Raw genomic sequence first — 19,890 nt, 5'->3', positions numbered from 1 at the left:
CAAGCTGTTTCATTTTTACATGCACCGCCTGTGAATTATATTTCAGTTTCTCAGTTTCATTACTTTTCGCTTACATTTTAGTTCTGTTATTATTGATTTTATCACTTCGCTATTTAGCTCCCTTATGAAACGCTTTTCACTGAAAAACAAGCTTCTGTAGGAAACGTTTAATTGACTGATTAATTCCAAGGAGCACCTTTTTTACATGGACAAAGATCGAAACAACTCAATTAAAAAAAAAAAAAAAAAAAAGCTTTTTTCTCATAGAAATCAGTGTTTTCTGACAGGCTATGAGCTAACGCTAAACAAAGACATGCTGTCAAAACTGCAGATGAGGAGGTTACAATACCGAGTATAATGAAGAAGAATTAAGCTGTAAATTAGAAATGGTCTAATGGTACAAATATCAAAGAAAAATATTTTTCAGTTTCTTCTTTTGGTTACTTTTTATCCATGTCATAGGCTACATTAATTCCATAGCATCATTAGGCACTGAGATGAGCTATGTTTCTTCTGACTAATGAGGTGAATAATTTAAAGTCTTCTTTCACTCAGAAATGTGTTTCGCTTACAGCTGCTTCACTTAGATGTTTGCGCTTCACTGTGCAGATTGATGTATGTGAGTTTAACACAACAATGCTCTTTTCAGGTGATGTGGAAGCTGTTGAGTGATGACATAAACCAGGATAAACAACACATCAATAAAAGACATATAGGTATAGTGTTCTCTCCGCCTGTTCTGTCACCTGAATTGTGAAATTAAAACTATTTCTTGAATATCTGGTAATCCAGGAAGCCCTCTCACTTTGTGGGCCTGCATTTAGGAAGACTGTAATGATGCATACTGAGAACATTATTAGCCATTATTAGTCGTGTCAACCCACATTTTTAATGCATCGTTTTATGTTTTAAAAAGGTGAATGATTACAGCATCCTAAAAAAAAAAAAAAAAAAAAAACTGTTTAAATTTTCACTTGTCAAAGAGCCAAATTGTTTTGATTTACTGAGTTTCGGCTATCAACTGCAGGATACTGCAGCCTAAACACATGACTTTTCAGTATGAAATAATTTTAAGCGGTCCCCCAACTCTGGTTGATTTTTTTCTTCCTGTTGTGCGCCCCCTGGTGTCTTAACATGATAAACAACTGAAACACACTGAGGTCTACCATTGTAGAGCAGTCTCCTCAAACGTGGATTTTCATAACATTTTCATATGACATTAAGCAAATTATTAAAACAAAATAAAGGTGTCTCAGGGTGACAGTATTAACTGCCATCCTGAGCATTAGCTTTTCTGTCAGCCTCATCGAGATAATCCTGGTCAGCGTAGATAAGAAAGCCAGTGAAGGTGCTATCTGTCCAGAAAGGGTCAAAGAAGAGTCCGTTCTGCTCAGAGTAGAAGATCTGCAGCCAGACCTGGTCTGACTGCTGCAGGTGGAGGACAGTAGAACCAGATGCCACATCATGGTTTCCTGTATTTGCATCAAATGTCTTGATCTTGTACTGTCCGTTGTGCACCAGCCCGATGGCCAGGTGCTTATTTGCCAGAGTGATATCATATGTGAAATAGTAGACCCCAGGGATGGCACAGACGAACTTGCCACTGCTGGCATTGTAGTGACTCCCCTCGTTCAGCAGGATCCTGCTGAAGCGAATGGGCAGTCGCTCTTTAGGGTAGCTCTTTGTCACCGCCACAGAGAAGGCTGATCGGGCTGTACCGCCGCAGTTGCAGCCTCCAGGAGCTCCTCGCTGGCCCACATCGCCCTCCTCTCCTTTTTGTCCTCGTTTTCCAGCTACCCCTGGTGTTCCTCGTACCCCCTTCAGTCCTCGAGGTCCAGCCTTGCCGATGACACCTTCACGCCCTTTCAGGCCTGGCTTGCCTGGGTTCCCAGGCCTCCCTGGATCACCTGACAACAGATGCAAAATGATGATGGACTAATATTTGGCTTGGCACAATATGCAGAAATATTAAAAACAAAAACTGAAAAGAGCCTCAAGTAAGTCCCCACTCTTACTTTATACCCCACAGTTTTTCATTTGCCCTGGAGAAACCTGTTGCCTCTAACTATGTACAGTAGCACTGGAGTGTCTCAGGTTAACATGCATTAACCCTTTGTTCTGTTGACACTAGCTGCAATACCCCCAAGACGCCAACAATAGAGTATTATTAAATTTGATGCAATCCCAGTATATGAAATGACTGTAAAGTACTGTTCTTCATGTATAACATGTTGCTATATAGGCTATATTATAGGCTATAATGCTATGCATTATAGCCTACTGTATAATATATGCTGTTCTTTTTGTTGATCGAACAGTCATTCACAGCTGAAGAAGTGTTCAGTATGTCATCCTTCACTGTGACATTAGCTATCTGGAATAATCTGGAATAAGAATTAATTTATGACTTGTTTTTTTTTCTTCATATTAATTATCTAAAACTGCAAATTAATGAGTAACTAAAGTTGTCGAATATATTCTGCGGTGTAAAAACTACAATGTTTACTTAAAAAAATGTAGTAGAGTGGAGGCATATAGAAGCACAAAATGGAAACACTCAAAAATTGTACTTAAGTACAATGTACTAATATTGCGTAAATGTACTTAGTGTCATTCCACCAGAAATCCAAAAAGACTTGATAGATATATAAATAGATTTGGTATTTAGGAGAAGTAATGTGTAAAACTGGTTAAGCAGTTTAAAATCATGTTTATAAGCAACTCTAAAATTTTGAAAAGTCATGAAGTATGAAGGCGATAAAACAAGTTTGAATATGTTAAATATGTTGTTTGAGCTGTTACAGAGGGCCCAGGGTCTCCAAGCCCCCTAAAAGAATAGAAGACAGTCAGTCACTCAGTAACTACCTCCATCTCCCTTTTCTCCCTTCTCTCCATCCTTCCCGTCTGGGCCATCCTTCCCTGGGGGCCCCATGGGGCCCATGGCTCCTGGTGACCCAGGGGCTCCGGGGTTCCCGGCAGGCCCCGCTGGGCCGGGAAGACTGCAGACCAGCTGTGAGGAGTGGATGGTGATGTTGCGGCCTCTCTTGGGTGAGGCATACATTGACTGGGAGGAAACAGCTGACAGCAAACAGAACATGACACACATCTGGAGCATGATGGTCACTGCGGAGGAGATGAAGGAAGGCGAATTTTTAACAATATATTTGTTTTAATTTTGTAAGTTAGTCACAATCAGATGATTCAAAACATAAAATGTGCCAAGTTAAAGAGACTGAAATAGAGAGTGCATGCGAACAAACTGCAGCTAGAATCAGATGAAAAACATGTAGTTATTACATAAATGGCGTGGTGCTATGTAATGCTATGACTCAATGCCTGTTGAGAAACACAATATGTCCATTATGTATGGGTTAAGCCAACGCACAGAACGGTGCTCACAGCATGCTTTTGCAAAGGGAGTGTGTCAGATATTTCAGAAATACAGATAAACAACTCACCAGTTGAGAAATTATGACCCATGGGCATTTTTCAGCTCTATCCAAGTCCTTTTTCTGCCTGAGAGTGCACAAACTTTCCTACATGATTTTCCAATAACCGGGTGAGATATCATTCTTCAAGAGAAACGCTGCACAGAAATGTGCAGCCCAGTGAATCATGGTCCATAACATCCGCCCTGTTTACACTGCCAAAAAATACTTTCACCATGATGTCATTAAATTCAAGTCAGCGCAGCGGTATTGGACAGCTGAAGGGGTGACGCATCGCATGTTCACTGTGGGAAAACAGGATGTTGCATGGCAGACATGATAAAACATATAAAACAAAGTCATCTAGGTCTTACTGTAAATACCAATCAACAGCACAAGGTGGTCTGCAGAAGTGTATGAAATGCACCGTGAATATTACCAGATGTGTTTGTGTTTATTGCTGTGATGCTGAGCCAAGAGCTGAGAGACCAATAAAAATGTTCCAGCTGTTGGGTGAGGCGGTGCGTTGCGTTCACTGATCTACTGTATTCACCTTTAACTGGAACCATGTGAAGAGAAATTACATAACTGCCTGCTGTGTTGCAGCTTTCTATGAGACACTATTAAAATAAAAGAAGAGGCAAGATCACAGCAGGCTTACATTCAGTTCACGTCTGACCTGCACATACCGCAGACTTGTGTTTAGATTTAACTGTCGAAGAAAGAAAATGAGCGTGAATATATGAATTGTATAGTGACAATAAGCACTTGACATTGAACACCAGTGATCTCCAAAACACTGGATGAGAGTTATCTGCTAGATTTCCATCTAATACAACTGCACAACTGAGGAGATCAGCAGTATTTCAAATATCAAATGAAATGGATCATTTAAAATATGCTTTGAATCTGTTGAAAACAATACTTTTTGCTCACACTGGCACATCTGCAGTGATGTTGCTCAATGTTCATCGATCCAAACCCTTAAAATAAAAATCTGAACTTTTTACACAACAAAAGCATTCAGACAAATAAATACTGTTTACTTTATTATAAAAATGATGCATTAATCCCACTGAAAGTTATGAGGGTGGCTTCCAAATCCAAGAAAACTGTCATCTTTACATTTTTTCACATAGATGGATTAAGGACAAACTAAAGAACACATCATAATTGTCCTATGCCCTATCAACGATCAACCTGTAGCATCAAAACCAAAAAAAATGTGCAAAATAAAATGCACAAAACGCTGTACACTGTTTGTCACTGAAGTCTCCTGCTGGAAGTTTACGAGACCGAAGCAGAGTTTTATGAGTCTGACACATTTTGTTTCACCGAGCAGCAGCTCTGGTTGAGTCTAGAGTCCTCGGGGAGAGTTGAGGGGAGTCAGCAGGGATGAAGAAGAGGTCACTGTCCCAGGAAAGAAGCCATGGGATCATCTGGCCGGCAGCGTTTCATACGGAAGGCCTCCATCTCCTCCTCAGTGGGTGCCTTTACTTCCTGCAAGCTGCTGTACGGCCTCTTCCTCTCATCCAGCTGCATTATTGTATCAATGTGCTTCACCCACTTGTCCTCTGCTTCTAGCGCCTGGGGAGGAGGAAACAGGTTGGGGGGGTCAATCACAGAGAATTGAGCTAAACGCAGATGAAGAGAGATAAACAGAAAAAGAACTTCACCTTCTTCAGCTTCTCCTTCTTCTTCTCTTCATTCTCTGAGTCGCTGCTGTCAGAGCCGTGCTTCTTGTTCTTTTTGCTCTTCTTTTTCTTCTTCTTCTCTTTCATCACCTTATCTCGATGCATCTGGGGATTAAAAACATTAACACAATGAGCATACAATTAGATCGACATTTTCGCTGACGATAAAAACTCCCACATGATCGCGAACAGGAGCTGTTCCTGTTTTTAATCTCTTCACTTACTTCCAACAGAGACTTGGGCGGTTCTTCCTCCTGTGGCTCGACCAGTCCCTCTTCAAACGGGACACAGTCTGAGTTGTTCTTCAGGTTACGAAGAGAATAAAAAAAGAACGTGAGTGACAAGCTACAAAGTTACAAAAGCATTGAATCAAACAGAACATCTGAACACTGTTAGTACATCTACTTACAATTCTAACTCCAGTCTCTCCTGTGCAGTAACTCTGTTTGACCATGGAGTGACAACACTTGTATCCCCATAAGCCATCCTTCCAAAAGGAGCCCCAGATACACTAAAGACAGGAGATTTTTTTTTTTTTAGAATACAAAAAAAACACAAAACGTCTTTTTCCTGCAGTGCGCTCTGCCGTCCTTACAGTGTGGTTGTTGATGAGCACATCCTCCTCGTACTTGGAGCGAGCCACGGCCTTCTCGAGCCCCTTCAGCACAGCACCGTGACGAGAGTACTCCACGTAGTCCTCCGTCTGGGCCAGCAGCAGCTCCCGCGGAGGTGCGTTCAAGTGCTCTTCACCTCCATACTGATTGTCGCACACAAAAGCACAAACATCATCAGTGACATCTTCAGCCAGTATGAACGCTTAAACCCTGATACGTGGTGTCATTTGGGGCTGAGAGAAACGTCTTTAAATCTCGAGGATGTGTCTCTGCATTAAAACAGAGGCCGTACAATCACACAGATTGTGGCCTCGATTTTATTAGACCAGTAATGCAAAGTGTGACATGCAATTCACAGCCTGCTGCTGCTTGAAAAGAAGAAAAAAGATGGCAGCTGTGTACCTTCTCTAGGATACCATCCCTCTGCTTCTCTTTGAAGTCCTCCTTCTTGACCTTGAAGGACTTGTGGAGCAGCTCCAGCTTGGTGGGGTCAGCCTGCAGATGCACCTCAGAGCCTCTCTCATAGGCCTCCCAGGCAAACACTGTCAAAAGATGAAGCCGTGACCATTACTTACGAGGTGCAGCACAAAAACATGCTTCATGTGGGGAAAGTAAAGAATTGATCATATTTACTGTTTATTGCAAAAATGTAATCAGTCTGTGTTTGATACCTCATCTCATATCTACCATGTTATGAAGCAGACGAGCTTTGGCTGGAAAAATAATGTGCATAACACCCAAAGTATTGATTTTTGACACAAGTACCAGATAGTGAAATTGTTTAATTTAGCTGCCTGCAAGCTGTGGCGACATGCCTGTTTCAGCCTTCTCGCTCTCTAAATTCAAATCACAAGCTTTATTTCATATTAGCTTCAAACAAACATCTGTAGCCTATCAACACTGTGTTGTGTGCATATGCCAGCACGTTTTACGGATTGCATTTACACCTACTTAAGTTCTGAACACAGTGTGAGCCAGACTACTTCCAGATGTGATCTGGCAGATCCAATCATATTCCAATCAAAATACATTTACACCTTGCTTAAACGTGTGTTTTTCCCAACCAGATAACATGTCTGGAGACAGATCAGATCTTACCCGGGAGCAAATGGGCTCTTAATTCCATATAAGCAAAGGAGGTTTGATGCTACCAACAGTACTGTAAAACCCTGAAGTACCAATAACCGCAGACTACACTCCAAACATTTAATTCTATAGCCAATAAGAGAGCTGGAAAATATCTTGGTAACTCACGCTGTGTTTGAGCCATGGTGATTGTGTCCCCACTATAGCGAGCAAAGTTGTCTCCAGCATATCCCACTCTGTCAGACAAAACAGATTTGTTAGTTTTCAATGGAAGCCAGTGATGATACTTGAATGATCAGGAAATCCAGTAACTCACTCGTCAGGGTTCATGCCAGTGTTGGAGTAGGGGTTCTCTCTCATAGCTCGAGTCTTTGGGTCATAGTACGCTGAATTTGGATCCAAATTCCTCAAGTACTGTGAGAAATGGACACGAGAAGTTCAGATTGTTGCTCGCCTCGGTTAGAAACAGCACAGACAGAAGGTCCTCGGGGAAACAGTGGTTCAGCGCAGCGAAAAGGCCAGTGTTTCCAGATGTGTCTCTTACTTTAGCTGTGTCTTCTCTGATACGCAGATTCCGGACAGTGATTCGTCTCTTGGAGTCAAAGTTCTGACCAGGCATGTCGATGTCATCGGCATATTTATCTTCATCCTCATCCTCGCTGTTGTGTTCCCGCTCCTGCAGACAAAGGATTCAATGAATTGAATGATCGTCTTAAATTAGACACAATCCATTATTACGACAACTTGGCATCACTGGAGACTTACAGTTGGGTCCAGTTTTCCAGAGGCCAGCTCATCCTGAAGTTTTTGTGCCTTCAGTGTCCTTTTGGCCTGAGAGGCAGAAACAAATACAAAGTCAGACTCACATGGTAAACAAGACACAGGTAACACGGTAATAATGATCGTTCCTAGCCTTCATATCAGGTAAGGTGCAAAAATAAATGAACATGAGCATCAGTTCTGACTTCAGTTGTATTCGTTGGGTTTGGTGGATTTTAGGTTGCCAGATATCAGAATTTGACCCATACACCAATAAAAAGGTTCAGTTTGAAGCTGCTGTGTATAGTTTGTTTGAATTAGGCTCCCAGTCGTGATGTCCCACACAAAATTATCCTCAGACGAGGGCAGAGATCTGTGTTTGTGTTTCTTCTTCCCAACAAACCAAATGCTCTTTAGTTGATCTTTAATTGAACTAAACTGAATTTCAGACTGGCCTGCTTACCAGATCGACTTTAGCATACTCCTCCACGATGCGTTGGTGTTCCTCGGGGTCATACCCGTTCCAGCGGTCCCGCTTCCCATCATAGTCTAAGCTGAGCTGCACCTGGCTGTGTTCATCTGGAGCGATGCCTGTGCCTGTGAACTTCGCCCCAACTTTTCTAGGCCGCTGATGAGAGAAAAGTCAAGGTCAGAGGTTAACTTACTCATCACAAATACACCACTCTGTTAATGCACAGGACTGGAAACGAGTAAAAGTCCATCTCTGCTGGAGGATGAAAGGATTCTTTATCCATTTTACCTCCAAGCAGTCCTTCTTCTTATGTGTAATGGCACCACAGTTCTCACAAGCTCCCTTACGAAATTTGGTGGCGACAGCATTCTGTTTGGAGAAAAAAAGAAAAGAGCTTTTAACTTCAGTTCATTTTTTTAAATGAGTTAAGTTTCTCTAAGTGAAGCCAATGCTAAGATAATTTGTAATGACTGTGAGGGCTGTCGGCAAACATTCTCTATTAAAACGTATATTTGAATTTTAGGAAGATCCAGACATTCGATTGTGAAAATTACTATTGAGGCTGAAAAGCTGCTGTAGTCTGAAAAGTATGTCATCATAATGTGTCTCTCGAACCAAGAAGGTTTTGGTGAGTTTAAAATAACATTTTTTTTTCATTTGGACTGGCACCAACTGGAAACTCTGCACACCACATCACTTTCACTGATTAAAAAACTAAATGCAGGTCAAGCTGAAAGGAGCTAATAATTCAACAACACAGTGCAGGACATTATTTCATTTGTTTAATTTGTAATGTGGGTATGTAAATCTATTTAAAGACATGTTTATGTTAAAACAATGTACAAGTAGTATGTCTCTCTTTATATTGGTTTTACCTTTAATGGACATAATGTGCAAAAATAGATATTTAAATGGTTCAAACCTGTGTGGTTTTTTTTTGTAGGAATAACTGAACATCATTTTTGGCTCATTTTGACAGTCCTAATGGCTTCACGGGAACAACTCACTGATGCACCCTCACCTCTTGCACTCCTCTCTTGTACCACTCTCCAATGGCTGAGTACTGGCTCTCATTTTCACTCTGAGGCCTCTGATGCTTCAGCGTGGGCCTTTTGGATGGGTCGATGTACCATGGCACTGATGAAATATACTGCGGGATGTGAGGGTTAATGTCCCTGAAAAAGAAAGGAAGCAGCACAAGTGGGTCAGAGTTACGTCAGCAGTTTCATTGTAAATACGACCTAAAAAAAAGTAACTCCGTTGATTTTATACATGAAGATCAGTTAACTGGCCATGATGAGCATCACTCAGCCTGTGACAACTGTTTTTAATGTCTTCTGTAGCTTTGGAGGATCTGACAAAATGCCCTCACTGGTGCCATTAGGACTATGTGTTATTGGGTGCCAAGTTGGACTTTGGAGCTCTCCAAAAATCTCAGTTTCTTAGTTATCATTATCATTTCAATGTTAATGTTATTTACAAGTTGGAAACTATAGTTATGACAACTCTTATGGAAGTGCACTACTAAATCACTGGAGTACACTCGAGATATGGTATTACAGCCCTGGTCTCTGCTAGTTAAACCTTTTCAATATCCAGGTGTGAACAGTCTTCAGATGCCCTGAGGACCCTCTCTCTGTGCAGACACAAACTTACTTCCCCTCCTCGTCCACCTCAGCTGGAGCGTTTCCCAGCTTCCTCTGCTCCTCCAGCTCCTTCTTTTTCCTCCAGTCCTCTCTGGTCATCTTCTTGGGCTCATCCAGGCCAACGATGCCCTCGGAGCTCCCGTTGTTTGTCTGCTCGGCCATGACTCGACCTGCCAGAAGGATAACTCGTCATGAAGCTTTCCAAACAACCGTGTAACACAGCGAGGTGTTCAGGAGAAACACATCTGTCCAGAATGTGCTCCCCCTTTCGTCGTTCTTACTAAACATTTTGTTCACACTAAGAGAAGTTCAAATAGGATCTATCGTCACTCTAATGATGGCTAACTTCAGTTAGCTGTAAACCAGCTGAGTGGCTTGGTTGTGGAAGAAGTATTTAATCTCTAACACACTGACTTAATAAACACATTGGTTACCTTGGTGATATCCGACAAATGACACCGCGGTTAATACTTCCTTCGGGAAACCGCTAATTTTCTCTGTATCTTGCTCTGTGTTCGAGCTCCTACGTTGTGTTTTGACTAACACACGACCGTCGCCATTTTACATCAACTGCTTCTACGTCACGTCCTGTCTTCGTCGTCTTCTTCTTCTTCTTTCCATAGACATAATATACGTAGACGCCTCACTACGTGCTGGAGCGTAATCCAGCGTCGCCGCCATATTGGGTGGGTTTCCGCTAGCACCAGAGCCAACTGAAGTCAACGTAAAGAGCGCTACAATGCCCCTATTTTATTTATTTATTTTATTTTATTTAGCTTCCCAGCCCCAGTTACAAGCTTAACAGGGTAGTGTAAGACGCTGGAATGACCTGGACTTTTAAAGCTAACTTTTCCAGGCCTTAAAAAAAAAGAAAGAAGGAAAAAATGTACTGAGCAGGAATATATGGGAGCTTTGTATGTATGTGTTAAAATCAGTGTATATCACAAACATCAGCAGTTTCAGTCCAGGCTATTATGGAATCTTTGTCATCCTAAAGCTGTGAACAGTTGTTTAAATTTAGACACGTCAGGCCAGACGGTGTGTGTGTGTGTGTGTTTGAAAGCAGCAGTGTACTGTGGGCCGACACACATGATGAGTTGGCCAAAAAGAAAAAACCTTCCTCGTTTCGACAGTTTGTTTTGGTTTTATTCCAACACAAATGAGTATAAAAACTTAAAGTTTAATACGCATGTCAACAGGTTATGCGAGATGTCTGGTTTTTGTGCGTGTGTTGTGTGCATGTGCCTGTGCTTAACTTTACATTAAATAAACTCAGCGCACAAAAACAAAAATGAAGAAATTCTTGTGTTATTGGTGTGTACAGAAGGGTCATGATTTTGTGTGTGTGTGTGTGTGTGTGAGAGAGAGAGAGAGAGAGAGAGAGAGAGAGAGAGAGAGAGAGAGAGAGAGAGATCAAATGAACAATCAAACTGTTTCTTTATTAAAATATGAAATTAATTCATTTATACATTTATTAATATGCCATACCATATGTCTGTATTATGCTCTTTAACAAAGACAAAGTATTTCAGCATGAAAGCATTTGAGCATTTGTTTTTAATGTGTGACACCGTCCTGTATCATAACTTCATCTCTGACGTTTGTAACAAACCAAACCGTGTGAAAATAGGGTAAAAATTAGAGGATTTATGATGATAAGAGTAGCTGGGCATACACCTTCCTCCGTAGAAATAAATGCACTGGGGACGCATGGGAGACCCATCCAAGATGGCGGCCGCGCTGAACGTCAGCTCCAATAGGAAGCGTCAGTCAATGAGGCGTCTACGTATATTATGTCTATGGCCTGGGGTGTGCAATGACTCGCCTGTTTGTCGTTTGAGTTTTTGAAAAGTGTAACTTTATTGTATTTCATTTTATTCTTATATGACAATGGATGAAAGTAGAAGTTTAGAAGTCAGGTATGTTGCCTGCAACAATTCTACTTATCTATTTTCACTTCAGTGCAGTATATTTACAGCTTTAATGCATTGTTTTCATCATAGTTGTCCATAGCAGTTAAGCTGGCTAATATTTAGTCACAGTGCTAGTACTTCTGTGAACTGTATGTATGCTAATACATGGGTGGTACAAACAGGGGCTAACCACAACCACTAACCAATGCTGACTAGCACATAAAGACCACTTTGTTGCACCTGCTGCTGAGTAAAAGGTGCTCTGCATGTCTGCATGGGGCATAAAAAGTATGTGTGGTATAACTAAAAGATAAGGTACTGACACAAGCTCCAGCACAATGTGCTTCACAGGACTGAAACAAGCCTCAGTATCATCTGCCCATCTCTACAGAAAACACAATGCAAATTTTATGTTGTACAAATTTCAGATTCAGTTCAGTCATTGTTTCTCCAATTTTTATTAGAAAAAGTGCCAAACTTTTGAATGAATCACTGAAAACACCTGGAATCATATTTACCTCATTGTAGTGACTTCATATTTTCCCCTCAGTAACAAAATAAGTCTGAAATGTCCAATAAAAACACATTTTCCCCTTAACTGTATCCCTTAAATGTTAACTCAACATGGTATTCACCATTTTATTATTCATACAGACTGCAGAATAACCATGACCAAAACAACATAAATTTGGACAGTTTAAGGTTTTGATCACCTTGTTTCTACAGGCCATAGTCATAGTTGGGTTTCCCCTCAACGTAAGACTTGTAAAAAGCCTTGTAGGTGTCCAAACTGTACATGGTGGCTTTGACGGCCGGGTCTTCCGACATGAGCTCCTTCCATTTCTTCAGCTCAGGTGTGTCGTCAAGGAAGCTGAAAAGACAAAGGGAATCAAATCATTCACCTACGACCAAGTTGCAACACATGGACACAAGTTGTCCTCATGAAATATGAGAGATGTCGTGAAGGAAAGATGACAAAGAAACCACTTATGATTCTCTGCTCTTCACCGTACAGCTTTTACTTTTGTACTATGCCTAATATTTGTATGTTTTGCTCCTCTCTATGGTGACCTTTAGGGTTTTGAAATAAATTTGCATAAATAAAATGTATTCATTTTTAAGTCCTATCCTGAGAGATTATTACTTACTGTTGCAGATCATTGATCTCCAGCCTCTCAAACCACGGCCACATCATGTAGTCGATCATTGTGATGGAATCACCACCGAAGAACTTGGTCTTCTTCTTAACGAGGTCCTGAAAAATGAACATTACATTCATCGGTGTTGTATAAAACACTGTAAACTAGCCAGATATAGTCATTAAAGACAGACACAGGGATGATCTGACTTTACTCAATACCTTTGACCATTTATCACAATTCATGGACAATTACAGCTGCACTTACGCTCATTCCTGTTCACAGTTTTGACTTTACAATCAACCAAAAATCAACCAAATTGCATGTTTGGAGAATGTGTCAAGGCACCAGAGCACTCTGCTTTGCAACCTACCTCATTAAATTTGGCAAACTTCTGTTTCAGTTCACCCTCCAGTCCTGAGACATCTTGGCCTCTCGTTCTCCCCATTGGGATCTTGTAGAAGTATGGTATTATCTGTAGAAAACAGTTGCATTAATATGATTATTTGGATGATGAATAGGTATATAAAAAAAACACCAACAACAGGATTTAGATGCAAGTGTTGATATAAAATACCTTGGAAAAATGCTCCAGCATCATCTTCTGTTGAGCTTTACCATAAGGAGAGGAAGGAAGCAACTTCTTCTCGGGGTAAACTTCATCGAGGTATTCACAGGTGATGGGAGACTCGTATATAACCTCCCCAGCAGTTGTTTCCAGTGTTGGGACAAGACCAAGCGGATTCCTCTCAAGGAACCAGTCAGGTTTGTCTTTCAGGTTGATGTTGATGATGTCGTACCTAAAAGACAAACGGTGGTCATGCAAATGTAATCAAAAGAACAAGTTGAAGAATTTCGTGTTTATGTATCTGCGATTTAAAATGAAGCATAATGAAGAGCATCTTTACTTGATCCCTTTGGCATTCAGGACTAATCTGGTCCTTTGAGCGAAGGGGCAGAATCTCATGCTGTAAAGTCTGATGTGGCCTTGGGGGACTGGACCAGGTAGAGCACTTCCTGAAAGAGAAAATAAATATATTTTCTATATATGACAAAGGGAATCTAGCAGAGCATATTGGTTTATGTTTGCGACCATAACTGCCTGAAAGGAATCACTTATATTTACTCCAGTTACTTCAAACCATTTATGAGGAACTTAAGTGCTTGTACTTGACAGCTACAGTTTCTATTTTCTTTATAAATTAATATTCTACATACCAAACATATGGTCATTTGATCACTTTTGATACTTTAAATACATTTGCTGATACCACTTCTGTTATTTTAGTGCAGGACTTCTACTAACAGTGAAGTATTTTTACATTATAGAATTACTACTTTTACTTTGTCTCAGGAATTTCTTTCACAGTGTAAAACAGTATAAAGTCTATCCTTTGAGCCTTTTCCAGTCACACTGGAGAGCCATTGTGTTCTTTTCTAATAAGTAACTACAATAGTTTATAGTATATTTTCAATGATTTATTTAATTGATCAATAAAGCAGTACTTCCCACATATTTGAGTCGTCTTTCACAACTGCATGTCATCAGAGTATCCAAAGACAGTCTCTGTACACTGTGCTAGTTCAGTCTTTAAAAGTGTATTCAATTCAATGCTAGACATAATACTCAAGATAAAAAAAATAATTCATTATTTCCTAATTGGGCTGAAGAGGTTAAGTAATGCTGTGTCACGATGACTGCAAAAAATATCGCTGTCGTCATTGCGTCTGGCAGCTCACATCGTGACAGCACACGTCAGAGCGGAGGGAATGAACGGGATGGTAAACATCTGACAGTGTCTAAGTTCAGTGTTGCACAGGTTTTAATGTAAAGCAATGGATTCAATTGAAAATTAAGTAAACGCGCATAATGCCGTGATATGCACGTGACAGATTTTACGAAGCAACTGGTGTGCTGGTCGTAATTTAGCTAGTTAGCAAAAATGACAACAGCCTGCAAGATAATTTTGAAGTTATGTGAGTAGTCGCTGTATGTCTTACCTTTGGCGAAAGACTTTTCAGTAGACATGTTTACACTTCAGGTGGTGAATGAAGTGTGAAAGTGGCTTTGGCACGTAGGCAGAAGATCAACAACTGAGAGGCGGGCGTCAGCAGAAGCTATCGCGGTGTTATTTAATGTGAATCCTACGTCCGGGGTAGTAACGTTAAATGGCGCTGCGTCAGATGAAGTATCAGCCAATAGCGTGAAAGCGTGGTTTCTTGGGTGTTTTCTGGTTGCCTGGGGTATGCAACGACTCAACAATGGGTGAAAGTAGAAGTTTAGAGGTCAGGTATGTTGCCTGCAACAATTCTACTTATCTATTTTCACTTCAGTGCAGTATATTTACAGCTTTAATGCATTGTTTTCATCATAGTTGTCCATAGCAGTTAAGCTGGCTAATATTTAGTCACAGTGCTAGTACCTCTGTGAACTCTATGTATGCTAACACATGGGTGGTACAAACAGGGGCTAACCACAACCACTAACCAATGCTGACTAGCACATAAAGACCACTTTGTTGCACCTGCTGCTGAGTAAAAGGTGCTCTGCATGTCTGCATGGGGCATCAAAAGTATGTGTGGTATAACTAAAAGATAAGGCACTGACACAAGCTCCAGCACAATGTGCTTCACAGGACTGAAACAAGCCTCAGTATCATCTGCCCATCTCTACAGAAAACACAATGCAAATTTTATGTTGTACAAATTTCAGATTCAGGTCAGTCATTGTTTCTCCAATTTTTATTAGAAAAAGTGACAAACTTTTTAATGAATCAGTGAAAAGAACTTGAGTCATATTTACTTCACTGTAGTGACTTCATATTTTCCCCTCAGTAACAAAATAAGTCTGAAATGTCCAATAAAAACACCTTTACTCCTTAACTGTATCCCTTAAATGTTAACTCAACATGGTAGTCACCATTTTATTCTTCATACAGACTCCAGAATAACCATGACCAAAACAACATACATTTGGACGGTTTAAGGTTTTGATCACCTTGTTTCTACAGGCCATAGTCATAGTTTCCCCTCGACATAACTATTGTAGAAAGCCTTGTGGGTGTCCACGCTGTACATGGTGGCTTTGACGGCCGGGTCTTCCGACATGAGCTCCTTCCATTTCTTCAGCTCAGGTGTGTCGTCAAGGAAGCTGAAAAGACAAAGGGAATCAAATCATTCACCTACGACCAAGTTACAACACGTGGACACAAGTTGTCCTCATGAAATATGACAGATGTCGTGAAGGAAAGATGACAAAGAAACCACTTATGATTCTCTGCTCTTCACCGTACAGCTTTTACTTTTGTACTATGCCTAATATTTGTATGTTTTGCTCCTCTCTATGGTGACCTTTAGGGTTTTGAAATAAATTTGCATAAATAAAATGTATTCATTTTTAAGTCCTATCCTGAGAGATTATTACTTACTGTTGCAGATCATTGATCTCCAGCCTCTCAAACCACGGCCACATCATGTAGTCGATCATTGTGATGGAATCACCACCGAAGAACTTGGTCTTCTTCTTAACGAGGTCCTGAAAAATGAACATTACATTCATCAGTGTTGTATAAAACACTGTAAACTAGCCAGATATAGTCATTAAAGACAGACACAGGGATGATCTGACTTTACTCAATATCTTTGACCATTTATCATAATTCATGGACAATTACAGCTGCACTTACGCTCATTTTTGTGGACAGTTTTGACTTTACAATCAACCAAAAATCAACCAAATTGCATGTTTGGAGAATGTGTCAAGGCACCAGAGCACTCTGCTTTGCAACCTACCTCATTAAATTTGGCAAACTTCTGTTTCAGTTCACCCTCCAGTCCTGAGACATCTTGGCCTCTCGTTCTCCCCATTGGGATCTTGTAGAAGTATGGTATTATCTGTAGAAAACAGTTGCATTAATATGATTATTTGGATGATGAACAGTAGCCTTTGGTATACGAACAACAACAACAACAACAACAACAGGATTTAGATGCAAGTGTTGATATAAAATACCTTGGAAAAATGCTCCAGCATCATCTTCTGTTGAGCTTTACCAAAAGGAGAGGAAGGAAGCAACTTCTTCTTCTTCATCATCATCCAGGTAATCACAGGTGATGGGAGACTTGTATATAACCTCCCCAGCAGTTGTTTCCAGTGTTGGGGTAAGACCAAATGGATTCCTCTCAAGGAGCCAGTCAGGTTTGTCTTTCAGGTTGAGGTTGATGATGTCGTGCCTAAAAGACAAACAGAGGTCAAATTTAATCAAAAGGACAAGTCGAAAAATTTTATGTTTATGTATTTGTGATGCTATGGTTTAAAATGAAGCATAATGAAGAGCGTCTTTACTTGATCCCTTTAGCATTCAGGACTAGTCTGGCCCTGTGAGCGAAGGGGCAGAATCTCATGCTGTAAAGTCTGATGTGGCCTTGGGGGACTGGACCAGGTAGAGCACTTCCTGAAAGAGAAAAAATAATATTTTCCATATATGACAAAGGGAATCTAGGAGAGCATATTGGTTAATGTTTGCTACCATAATACTTGAAAGGAATAATTAACATTTACTCCAGTTACTTCAAACCATTTATGAGGAACTTTAGTGCTTGTACTTGACAGCTACAGTTTCTATTTTCTGTATAGATTTATAGTCTACATTCCAAACATATGGTCATTGGATTGCTTTTGATACTTTAAATGCATTTGCTAGTAACGCCTCTGTTATTTTAGTGCAGGACTTTTACAAATAGTGAAGTATTTTTACATTATAGTATTACTACTTTTACTTTGTCTCAGTAATTTATTTCTTTCACGACGTAAAACAGTCTTTTCCAGTCACACTGGAGAGCCATCGTGTTATTTTCGAATAAGTAACTACAATAGTTTATAGTATATTTAAATTGAGTATGGTAATATTTCCGTGAAGTAGCCTGAGGTACTTCTCGGATTTCTCAGTCGTCTTTCCCATCAGAGCGTCCGCAGACAGCCGCCGACTATGCTAATTCAGTCTTTGAAAGTGTATTCAATTCGACTGTGGACATAATACTCAAGATAAACACAAGATAAACCGTCCTCTCTCTCGTAACATAAATAGTTGACTGTTTGCACTATTTGTAATAACGTTACATCCCTGCTATCCACTGTTAGCTTTACGAGCTGGGTTTAAATAATGCTTAGTCATGATGGCTGCAAAAAATGTTTTGTCTTTGCTTCTGAAACTTCACATCAGATGGGTTGGCAAACATCCAGCAGTGTGTTCAGTTCAGCTTTGCACAGGTTTTAATGTACAGCAACAGATTCGGTAGAAATTTCAGCAAACCTCTGATATGCACCCGACATTTTTTAGGAAGTTCACTGTTTTGCTTATTGTAGTTTAGATTGCGAATACAAATGTCAGCTGCCTGCAAGATAATTTTGAAGTTAGCTGAGAAGTCGCCGTAAGTGTCACCTTTGGCGAAACACTTTTCCGTGGACATGTTTATACTTCAGGTGGTGAATAAAATAAGTCTGAAAGCGGCCTTGACACGAACGGAAAAGTTCAATTAGTGAGAGGATGGCGTGGTGACCATAGACATAATATACGTAGACGCCTCATTACGTGCTGGAGCGTAATCCAGCGTCGCCGCCATATTGGGTGGGTCTCCGCTAGCACCAGAGCCAACCGAAGTCAACGTGCAGAGAGCAACAATGCCCCTATTTTATTTATTTATTTCATTCTATTTAGCTTCCCAGCCGCAGTTACAAGCTTAACAGGGTAGTGTAAGACGCTGGAATGACCTGGACTTTTAAAGCTAACTTTTCCAGGCCTTAAAAAAAAAAAAAGAAAGAAGGAAAAAATGTACTGAGCAGGTAAATATGGGAGCTTTGTATGTACGTGTGTTAAAATCAGTGTATATCACAAACATCAGCAGTTTCAGTCCAGGCTATTATGGAATCTTTGTCATCCTAAAGCTGTGAACAGTTGTTTAAATTTAGACACGTCAGGCCAGACGGTGTGTGTGTGTGTGTGTGTGTGTGTGTGTGTGTGTTTGAAAGCAGCAGTGGACTGTGGGCCGACACACATGATGAGTTGGCCAAAAAAGAAAAAACCTTCCTCGTTTCGACAGTTTGTTTTGGTGAAGTTTTATTCCAACACAAATTAGTATAAAAACTTACTCAAAGTTTAATACGCATGTCAACAGGTTATGCGAGATGTCTGGTTTTTGTGCGTGTGTTGTGTGCGCGCGCACGCGTGCATGTGCCTGTGCTTAACTTTACATTAAATAAACTCAGCGCACAAAAACAAAAATGAAGAAATTCTTGTGTTATTGGTGTGTACAGAAGGGCCATGATTTTGTGTGTGTGTGTGAGTGTGTGTGTGTGTGAGAGAGAGAGAGAGAGAGATCAAATGAACAATCAAACTGTTTCTTTATTAAAATATAAAATTAATTCATTTATACATTTATTAATGTGCCATACCATATGTCTGTATTATGCTCTTTAACAAAGACAAGGTATTTCAGCATGTGACAGCGTCCTGTGTCATAACTACATCTCTGACGTTTGTAACAAACCAAACCGTGTGAAAATCGGGTAAAAATTAGAGGAGTTACGATGATTATTGCAGCTGGACATACACTTTCCTCCGTAGAAATAAATGCACTGGGGACGCATGGGAGACCCATCCAAGATGGCGGCCGCGCTGAACGTCAGCTCCAATAGGAAGCGTCAGTTAATGAGGCGTCTACGTATATTATGTCTATGCTTCTTTCTAGCAGGCTACATGCTTTCCGGCACATTGCACCCCCCCGGTCGAAATAGGGAGTAGGCTTCAGTTTGGCCTATGTCTATTTCCAGAGTGTAGTCTTGTTGCGGCGATGACTGAAAGCTGCTGTCACTGTCTTTGACTTGGGTCTCGGTGGGATAAAGGCGGTTTCTCATCGTGTCGCGTCCTTTCTTACTCTGTGCTGCTGAAGTCCAAAATGTAATGTCACTGTTGGAAAGAGCGACATCTAGTGGACACAGCTGCCTCCACGTTCGCGTTCGTCTGTAACCTCAGCCGCAAGGACACTGTTGCTTAATCATAACATGTACTTTCTGTGTAATACATGGCAGATGTCATTGTACTTTCTCGCAATACCTGTTAAGTGTAAATTATGCTCCAATC

The 19,890-nt window shown here is 40.6% G+C and overlaps 3 protein-coding genes and 1 pseudogene across 3 annotated transcripts; all 4 read right to left on the bottom strand.

The window, feature by feature from the left end:
* Window positions 1–1,168: 1,168 nt before the first annotated feature.
* c1qtnf2 (C1q and TNF related 2) lies at window positions 1,169–3,575 on the bottom strand. Its single transcript, XM_070963284.1, has 3 exons — window positions 3,459–3,575; window positions 2,866–3,123; window positions 1,169–1,907 (listed from the first exon to the last, which is right to left on the bottom strand). Exons 1-3 carry the CDS (start codon window positions 3,484–3,486, stop codon window positions 1,267–1,269), a joined length of 927 nt encoding a protein of 308 aa, XP_070819385.1. The 5' UTR covers window positions 3,487–3,575; the 3' UTR covers window positions 1,169–1,266.
* Window positions 3,155–10,307, bottom strand: slu7 (SLU7 homolog, splicing factor). The gene is made up of 15 exons (XM_070963283.1): window positions 10,134–10,307; window positions 9,710–9,869; window positions 9,075–9,228; window positions 8,342–8,422; window positions 8,045–8,209; window positions 7,588–7,653; window positions 7,367–7,498; window positions 7,139–7,236; window positions 6,991–7,058; window positions 6,139–6,278; window positions 5,718–5,879; window positions 5,532–5,633; window positions 5,347–5,424; window positions 5,105–5,227; window positions 3,155–5,015 (listed from the first exon to the last, which is right to left on the bottom strand). The coding sequence occupies exons 2-15, from the start codon at window positions 9,859–9,861 to the stop codon at window positions 4,836–4,838; spliced, it is 1,701 nt and encodes a 566-aa protein (XP_070819384.1). The 5' UTR covers window positions 9,862–9,869; window positions 10,134–10,307; the 3' UTR covers window positions 3,155–4,835.
* Window positions 10,308–11,537: 1,230 nt separating this feature from the next.
* On the bottom strand, window positions 11,538–14,891 carry LOC139331301 (glutathione S-transferase omega-1-like). Its single transcript, XM_070962710.1, has 6 exons — window positions 14,753–14,891; window positions 13,660–13,768; window positions 13,329–13,551; window positions 13,125–13,226; window positions 12,761–12,867; window positions 11,538–12,483 (listed from the first exon to the last, which is right to left on the bottom strand). Exons 1-6 carry the CDS (start codon window positions 14,778–14,780, stop codon window positions 12,333–12,335), a joined length of 720 nt encoding a protein of 239 aa, XP_070818811.1. The 5' UTR covers window positions 14,781–14,891; the 3' UTR covers window positions 11,538–12,332.
* Window positions 14,892–15,363: 472 nt separating this feature from the next.
* LOC139331302 (glutathione S-transferase omega-1-like) lies at window positions 15,364–18,293 on the bottom strand (annotated as a pseudogene).
* Between the last annotated feature and the right edge of the window lie 1,597 nt (window positions 18,294–19,890).

The sequence above is a fragment of the Chaetodon trifascialis genome, chromosome 5 (assembly GCF_039877785.1).
Source record: "Chaetodon trifascialis isolate fChaTrf1 chromosome 5, fChaTrf1.hap1, whole genome shotgun sequence".
NCBI classification, from domain to species: domain Eukaryota; kingdom Metazoa; phylum Chordata; class Actinopteri; order Chaetodontiformes; family Chaetodontidae; genus Chaetodon; species Chaetodon trifascialis.
Note: the sequence above shows the minus strand (reverse complement) of the source record. Positions and strands in the feature narration are given on the sequence as shown.